At 50.3% G+C, this 8788-nt stretch overlaps 1 protein-coding gene across 2 annotated transcripts in view; it reads left to right on the top strand.

Moving 5' to 3' along the window:
- GPAT4 (glycerol-3-phosphate acyltransferase 4) overlaps positions 1-8002 on the top strand; it is a 24589-nt gene extending 16587 nt beyond the window's left edge. The window contains exons 10-12 of one of the 2 annotated variants that reach the window (XM_040451368.1): positions 1801-1929; positions 2017-2096; positions 4077-8002. In XM_040451368.1, the coding sequence (XP_040307302.1) occupies positions 1801-1929; positions 2017-2096; positions 4077-4185 (318 nt within the window). In that variant the 3' untranslated portion in view covers positions 4186-8002. The remainder of the gene's footprint in view (positions 1-1800; positions 1930-2016; positions 2097-4076) is intronic. The other variant, XM_040451282.1, reaches the window with a different exon arrangement.
- The last annotated feature ends 786 nt before the right edge of the window (positions 8003-8788 follow it).

Here is an 8788-nt window from a genome sequence, read left to right as displayed (position 1 = left end):
CTTTCTGTTTATAAATTGCAAGCCATAAGTAATAGATCAGGGATGGCCATACAAAGGGATGCCAGTTTCAAATGGAGGAAAAAATTATGCTTGAACAGTTTCGTTTCTCTGTGCAGTTTTTAAACATCAGCTTCTATTTAAAACTCGTTCTTCTGGGGCGCCTGGGTGGCGCAGTCGGTTGAGTGTCCGACTTCAGCCAGGTCACGATCTCACGGTCCGTGAGTTCAAGCCCCGCGTCGGGCTCTGGGCTGATGGCTCGGAGCCTGGAGCCTGTTTCCGATTCTGTGTCTCCCTCTCTCTCTGCCCCTCCCCCATTCATGCTCTGTCTCTTTCTGTCCCAAAAATAAATAAACGTTGAAAAAAAAAATTTTTTTTAAATAAAAAAAAAAATAAAATAAAATAAAACTCGTTCTTCTCCTTTATTTCCCTTTGCTATTATAATATAAACTCACAAAGCTTTCTATAAATTTGAATTTCTTAGTTGAGTCTGTAATTTAATCTAAATGTCTTCCTTCCTGTAGTCAGGTCCACAACTAGGCATAATTATCCAATTTCTGTTCTGAGAATCATAAAGTGGCTTGGAGAGCCTTAAAAAAGATTGTGTAGTCCAAATCCTGCCCCAGCCTGTCAAGTGCCTTAGTGTCCACAGCGTCCCTGCTGGTGTTCCTTCTCGAGCTTCTGCAGAGAAAGGGCATTTCTGACACAGTGGCAGCTAGGTCCTGTGGGAGAACTCTTGAGATTCTCCCTCTTTCTAATTTTCCCCATTCTGGTCCCTGTCTTTGCACTATAATTACAGTCTGGTGTCATGTCTGTGAGAGCCCTTCAGACACGTGCTGGCAGTTGCAGGACACTCGGTTCCGTCATTGTCTTCAAAGACTGTTCTTTTTGCTGCTGCTTTGATAGCTTGCACAGCTCTCCCAACCCTGCTTACCTGCTGCTTAAATTCTTCTTCTGTTGGTGAGACTGTGGGTCACGGTGTCAGCCACTTTTCCCACAAGATACCACTGGAGTACAGCCTTAGCCTCCACTAGAGTCATTGGCAAAAGAAAGTCTCTGTTGAGCCTGCCGCTTGGCAGGGAGGGCAGCACGCGTGTGGTGGCCTCGTGAGCCGTCGCACCCCTGTTTCCTCTAGAATGCTGGCGATGTGATCAGAGCAGAGCCTCCCGCTTAAACAGATCATTAGCTTTGTTAGAGGTATAATTACAGAAGCATAGCGTAAGCTTTGTAATTGTCTTCTCCTTGGTCCGGAGCACCAGAAATGATCTTAAAAACTTGGCAATGATGTGAGAAGGTATCTCTGTTTGAGTGAGGCACATGTAGAAGCATTGAGGAGTGAAGGACACCATTGTTGGAGATAGGGTTTGTGAGCGGGTGCGGGATGGCAGGAGCAAGGATGGTGGGATGTCGGTAATGGTTGAATCTGGGGAGTGGAGATACGGGAGTGTCTAATCCTCTTCTCTGGTTTTGGGTCTGCTTAAACATGTTAATAACTACATACACCCATGAATGAGTAAAACCTGAAATGGATCAAAGAGAAGGAGGACGTTTGTTGGGGGAAGGCGGTTCAGGGAGTCCTCCCTAATGATCCACAGCAAAATCTGAGTCAATCAGGGGGTTCGTGTTGCTAAAGATCATAGTGCCCAGGTGTAGAATCATTTCAGAAGTGTTCATGGAGGGGTCTGAGTGTGGCTTTCTGGTACTGATACTGCCCCAGGTGATGTATTCACAAAAGTTGCTGTTGACAACCCACCTCGTTTGAACTACTGACTTCTTACCATCCAATTTTCCACTCTTTTTCAGTATGACCCTCAGTTTGGTGATGCCTTCTGGAACAGCAGCAAATATGGGATGGTAACGTACCTGCTGAGAATGATGACCAGCTGGGCCATTGTCTGCAGTGTCTGGTACCTGCCTCCCATGACCAGAGAGGTGGGTCCCCACACCGTGCAGAAGTCTTCACTTCTATCTGTGTGACATCAGCCTGTGTTGAGTGGTCTCATTTATTCTTTCTCACAGACTGATGAAGATGCCGTCCAGTTTGCAAATAGGGTGAAATCGGCCATTGCCAGGCAGGGAGGGCTCGTGGACCTGCTTTGGTGAGTCAGAGCCGGGCTTTATCAGCTGAGTGTAGCAGGGTGGGAATTTCTGAAGCAGAAGCTGAATTGCTGACTCCATTTACAAAGAATCCGCCTTCTCCCTGTTGTAGAGAATTCAGCTTGTCAGCCTTGGAGAGTGAACAGTTTGACTCCTTTCTCCTGGTGTCAACTCAGAAGTAGTCCATGCCGCCCTAACTTTGGGGAACACAGAGCCCAGCATGACTAGACTGAAGCAGTCGATTCTGTGTACCTTCTGGGTTTGTGTTAGTCTACCAGAGCACCAGGCAGTCCTGGTCCTTCAGAAGGGCCAGCCTGATGCTGGTCTGGAAACTTCATAGAAGCACTGGGCTCTCTGATCTTGTATATTTGGCAAAACTGGACTATCCTTGGAAAGACAGAAGTTTCCTTTATTGTATTTGGCTTGTTACCTATTAGAGCAGCAGTTGGCAAACTTTCTCTGTAGAATCAGTAAATTTTTTACTTTGTGGATCATGTGGTCTCCGTTGTAACAGCTTAAGTGTGCCATCGTAGTGTGGCGGCAACCAGAGACTGTGTGAACAAAGGAGCATGCCTGTGTTCCAGTAAGACTTTATCAGGACAGTTACCAGGCTGCATTCGGCCTATGGGCCATAGTTGTGGACCCTTACGCCAGAATATGCGATAGTTAGCCTCCAAATTACAGGACTGTGATCGGGAGGAATGCTGGTTCAGGGAAACCATTCCATGCCCTAGGACCCTTTGTTTTAAGCACAAGGGTGAGTTCTATAGGGCATTTGACTAAAGTGGACATTACGGGGAAAGAATGTAGAAATTCAAATTTGATGCTGACATGTGGATTCTTAGGTGATGGCATGGCTCTCAGGTATGGCCTTGTAAAAATTGCTTCCCTTATCGAACACTCCTCATCAGCCAAACGCTGTGCTGAGGCTGTTCTAGGTGCCGAGCTCACTCTGTCCTCACAGCAGGTACCTGCAGTATGAGCATTGTTACTCCCATCTTACAAACAGGACACCCGCACTCAGAGAGGTCAGGTAACCGTTTTCAGAGTCACAGAGCAGGCAGTGGAGCCATACTTTGAACCGGTCTGACAGGCTGCTGGAGCTGGAGTGTTTGCCACTGCCCGCATGCCCTGTCCGTGAGGCCTAAGAACGACCAGCATGACTGTCTTTGCCATGGCTTGTAAAGGGGCAGCAGATGGTAAGGGCATCAGCGTAAGGTCCGTCCAGACTTTCTCTGCCACGGCCACCTCCATAACTCAAAGGGGAAAAAAGCTGTAGTGGAAAGCCTGAAGGTGGACTTGGGCTTCCGTTAGTTGTTGAAGGTGAGAGATGCTCCTTCTAGGGTGTAGGCGAGCAGTTGGGGTGACGAATGGGAGTGGGACTTTGAAGAAGCAAATCCAAGTATAGGGAATTGATTGGGAGATATTGGGGGGCGGTGCCAGGGTCGTCAGCCCAGGACCCTGAGAGTGACTTGGTTTCCTTTGCAGCACTGTCCCTCATGCACAGAAGAAGTCAGGAGTGGCAGCTCCCCTTGTTTGTTGTTGGCATGAATTTGCAGAATCCCTGGGTCTGAATTTACAGATTTTATCCCACAGATCAGATGTGCGGATTCATTATAGTCTCAGTATTTCTTAAAGCTTGGCTCACGTTCCATGATCTCAGAATACCTCCTGTATCTTTTGCAAGGTGAGGGCAAATTGGTAGAAAGAATTGTAAACTCCTTGGTAGGTTGAAGTGATTACAAAGTGCCTTGAACATGAGTGGGGAGTTCTGACCCCAGGGCAAGAGTGAGAGCTATAATAGAAACGGTGGAGTTGGGGCGTGCAGCCTCACTACTGACGGCACCTCGGGAGGGAGAGAGCCACGGGGTACTTTTGTTTCTGACAGGTTCTTCTCAGGTTTGGAGCAGCGTGTTGCTGCTGGCTGTGACTGGGTGGGCAGGAGGACTTCTTTGCTCTTACACCAGCCTTTCTCCCATCAGGGACGGTGGTCTGAAGAGGGAGAAGGTGAAGGACACGTTCAAAGAGGAGCAGCAGAAGCTGTACAGCAAGATGATCGTTGGGAACCATGAGGACAGGAGCCGGTCCTGAGCCCGCGCCTCGCGCTGGCTGGAGCCACCACTCGCGGGCCTGACCCGCGAGCCAGCTGGAGCTGCCACCGCCCCCTGCCACCCCCACTGCTGCGTCCTTGCCACCTGCAGGGCTCCTCAGGCCGCCCTGGAGCCCAGGACTCCAGCTTCTTCAGGACCACCCCGGGGACCCCTGGGCTTGCCATCGGAAGCGGACGCCGCTGGGGGCCGCTGCCCGGGATGGGACACCCTTCTTGTCTTCTTTACAATGAGTCCATTGCAGGAATGCCATTAAAGTCCCCTCTCCACCTGCACACGTGTGGGACTGAGTGGTCGGGAAGAATCGGCCGTGGGCCCGTGTTCGGTCTGTTGCGGGTGCCACGTGCCAGGGGCTCTGCTGGGGAAGGGGTCCACCCGTGCGCAAGGAGACGGCGCCAAGGTGGTGCGGCCTGCTTTGGCCTGAACATCACCCCCTGCCCCGGAGCTCTGCAGACTGGATGGAAAGAAAACTGTTGTCTCCAGGGGCTCTCAGCAAAGCGAGGTTTCATTCCTGTGCTGTTGCCACGGGCAGTCACCAGAGGGGACGGTGAGAAGCAAGGTGATTGGTGACTAGCATGTGGTGGGAACCAAGAGTCATTTTGTGTTCCAGCTCCAGTGCTGACCCTGAACTCCCATGTGACTTGCTCTCTGTTAACTCGTGCCTCAGTTTCCCCATCTGTAACCTGGCTCAGGAGGGGAAGGGTGGTGATACCTACCTCACAGGGTTGTTGTGGGGATTGAAGTGCTACTTTGAAGGACAAGTTGCTCAGTGTTACAAGTGTAGGTCCATGAAACGTGACAGGACAAGGTCTGAGCTCAGAGCTGCTGCAGAGGGCTTTGGGTTTGTTTCTGTGAGTCAATAAAATTGTCTCTGATGGTCAATGATCCGAGGGGTTTTTCCCTTCCCTCTGTCTCCCCTGGCTGCAGCCCTAAGTAACATGTCTCTTAACAGCAGTTACAGGTCTCTGACTTGGCCATAACCCCAAGACTGTAGGGAATCCAGCTGACTTCTGGACTGAGGAATAGTATTATTCAGAAGGAGCTACTGCTCCTGTTGGATGTTTGCATATCTGTCTGGTTAACTTGGAATTTCCAGCACAGATGAGCTGTGGATTTCTGCGCGGATAGGTGCAGTGGGATTAGAGGCGTATGAAGAGGCGCTGTTTGTTGGGGTTGGGGACAAAGCAGATGAGGCAGGCAGTCTGGATGGAAGGACGGTGGAAAGCAACAAGGACCTATGGGGGCAAGGAAGGAACGGAGGCTCTGGAAGGGTTAGTGAGGGGGCCAGGTGGGTTCTGGCTGCGTGTGGGCTCCCACACAGCCAGAGGAGAGCTGCAGGCCTCGTGCGGTCCCTGCATCCACCCACGGTCACTGTGAGGGCAGGTCTGAAGCCTAGCAACCCTCACCAGTTCTGGCTTCTAGGGTCTACCAATTTCACATACCTAACGAGAGAGAGAGTTGCCTCATCCCCAGCATTCACCCACCCATCCATCCATCCATCCATCCCCACTCCCTCCCCTGGCCCCCCCAGCATGGTCATGACACCTTTCAGGATTTGCACCAGCTGTGGTAAGCGGTGCCTCTCCGAGGCCACCCTCTGGCCTGTGACGGGATGATGTGGAAGGGCAGCCCTGCTCCTGAGCCACTGACGTGATAGCACTTTGTCTTTTCTGCCCTTAGTCTGACTCTTGCCCTACCTACTTCCTGTTCCTTTATCTCCCTTCCTAGCCTCCCCTTTCCTCTTACCTTTCACCTCGCTAGCCAGTGAAAGATTATTTTTCTCTCAAATAAAAACACTGTTTTGACTGTAGGGAACAGCCTCTTATGAACTGTTTTACCAAGAGTAAACAGTGGTTTTCAGCCTTTAGAGGAGGCGATATTTATAGTGTTTAGTGTTTAACAACCATCTGGGATGATCTTTAAAATTGGTCTTGAAGATCAAGTTCCCTTTTTAAAAGTTATTTTTTTAAAAGCTGTCTGCTGTTCAGTACGTTTACATCATGGTTTTCATCGGTGTGCTGAAAACAATGAGAGAAAACAAGAAACTACGAAAACAGGCCTATCTGTTGCTGATGGCACGGCGGAGTGTTAAAAAGCTGGGGTTAGAGTCACTGCTGTGTAAAAGAAATACTAGCAGAAACTAAGCTAGGATTAGTCTACTGTTTTACTAGGAGCAGAGATGTGCATTACACCTCAAAAAAAGCACTCTCTAAAACTTTATTTAGTGCTTGTCACAAGCATGGAGAGTCCTCAGGCTACACCATCCCCTTTAACTGGGGCCCCGCAGGCCCCGCATTATCCATAAGGCAGGAAGGAGTTCCATCTGGGATGGCTGGCCGGGTCTTGAGTTGTAAAACCTCACACCACCTACGAAGAACATGTAAGGCAATGTCAAGTCCAGAATACTCTTGCCCTTAGGATCCTAGCAACAATGAGGATGACCCTGGCATAAAACTAACGGCATCAATTAGTGGGGTGAGCACGGGCCAGCTTCTAATCCCACTTCCTAACCTGCTACTCATTTGCCGTTCTCTTTTTCTTGCGTTCCTGATCCATAATTAAGGGTTTGGGCTAGATGGCCTCCAAAGCTCTTCCCACCTCAAGTGTCTGTAAGTTTTAAACCCATGGCTCAAACTTGAGCTCTAAGTTCTAAAGCCATCTAATTCAGAAATATGTCCGTTTGTATCCACTTGATTTCTCCAGAACATCAGGGCTGGTGAAACTTGACTCCATCAGAGGGGCCCTGGTGTCCGGGTGAAGTGAGGCCGGGCAGGTTTGAATGTGGAGATCAGCTGTTTTCACTCAAATGAGATCCCCCCCCGCCCCCTCGCCCGGCTAGTTAGAGAAGGAGTTTTCAAAACAGGCAAGTAAAATTCCCCTGTCAGAGGAAGCTCAGGAGAAGGCTGCCAGCCACACCGGAGATAGCAAGCTCAGCTTGATGGGGCGGTTTGGGATGGCAACCTCATGGACGATAGAACCAACTTTTCGGAACTTGGTTCTTCACTGTGTCAGCTCCCCACCCCTCGCTATTGCAGCGCTTCAGAGATTAAAAAAGGCTGGCTGTGAGGCGGCAGGGAGCGCTCCACAGAGCCCTGAATGCCCAGCCCAGCCCAGCGACCAGTCCTTGGGCACCATCCTGTGCCAGCCCTTCACAGCAGCATCTCACCCTGCTGTGCTGCAGAAGTGTTCTGGGTCTGCAGACCCGGCTGTTCCTCCCCGAAACTGACCACAGAAACTCAGTGGTCTGTGGGACAGGTGCTTCCCACATCCGTGACATGTGAGCGGGTCTACTGTGTCACAGGTCACGCCTGCCCGCTGTGCCTCTTCGGTGGCCAGACTCGATTTCTCCAGTCGCATTTGCCCCGTGTGGCCTGGGACCTGTGGGCTGGAAGGGCAGCTGCGTGCACACTGGCTCTTGGACAGGCTAAGAGACGACCATCCAGCCATCCATCTTCCACTGCACTAACACCTCCTCTCCCCCCAGTCAATACGTCTCTCTCCGATGGGAAAGTTAATAAATTTTGCTCTAGATTAAAAGTATTGATCATTTCATTTGTAAACGATAAATAAAAAGGGGGAACTTTTCATTGCACCAGGGGTAGCGTCTGGTGTATTTTGCCGGTGAAATTGCGCTAGCCGATGGGGGGGTGGGCTTCTCATATGCATTCTGGCCGGCCAGCTGCATTGATTTCCTATTAGTCTCCCCAGCACCACCCAGTAACACATCATTTCAGCACCTGCTATTAATGGTCTTTTGATAAATAATCACTTGTAAGTCAATAAATTTTTATTAAACAGTGTGGCTCTTTGATTTATTAAAATCCGACCGTGTTTGTCTGGGAGAAAAGGGATGCTGAATTGAAGTGGAGGTTTTCATACATCTTCCTGACGCCGAGCAGTCACCGCACACTCCAGAGAAAAACAATTGCATTTTAACAGAAACAAAACAGCCGAGTTTGGAACTTGGGCCCGGGGAAACTTTATCTTCGTCAGTCTGATCCTTACTCTACAGGGAGCAGCCGCAGGCCCGAGGGCGCCGCGTCAAGAACTTTGTGCTTGCTTCCGAGAGCAGTGAGGTACCTGGGCTGGGCCCTTCACTGGCATTGTGGGTAGCACCGAGCCTGGGCGGTGTCGCAGGCCAGCCCTGCGCTCGGCCCTTCCGGCTGAGAGCCACACCCGGAGGGGGCACCCTTGGCAAGCGGGCATCTGGGATCTGTGAGAAGAGTTGGATGGTGGGGACTGTTCGCTTCCATCCCCGGCCCGGTCTCCAGAGTCACAGCGTGTGGCAGGAAGTGCCGAGAGATAGTTTATATCTTGTGGAGATCTTGGCTGTATGGATGATTTTTAAAAGCGGGCCAATAGCCGAAGCAACTGGAAATCTCTTTGTGTGGACTTGTCATTGGCATAAAATTTGCTGTATAGCGTTTGACAAGTTTTCTTCGAGACTAAGACGGCTCCAAACGGATTGTTGTGTACAGAGAGGCCCAAACACCGAATACAGAAGCAGAGCTCCCAGCCCAAAAGGAAGTAGGGGAAAGGAGGAAAATCTGGCTAGTAAAACACTTTAAAACTCACAGTTGGAACTC

Source organism: Herpailurus yagouaroundi, unplaced genomic scaffold (assembly GCF_014898765.1).
Source record: "Herpailurus yagouaroundi ecotype Mexico unplaced genomic scaffold, PumYag 28, whole genome shotgun sequence".
Lineage (NCBI taxonomy): Eukaryota > Metazoa > Chordata > Mammalia > Carnivora > Felidae > Herpailurus > Herpailurus yagouaroundi.
This window is presented reverse-complemented; position numbering and strand designations above follow the sequence as displayed.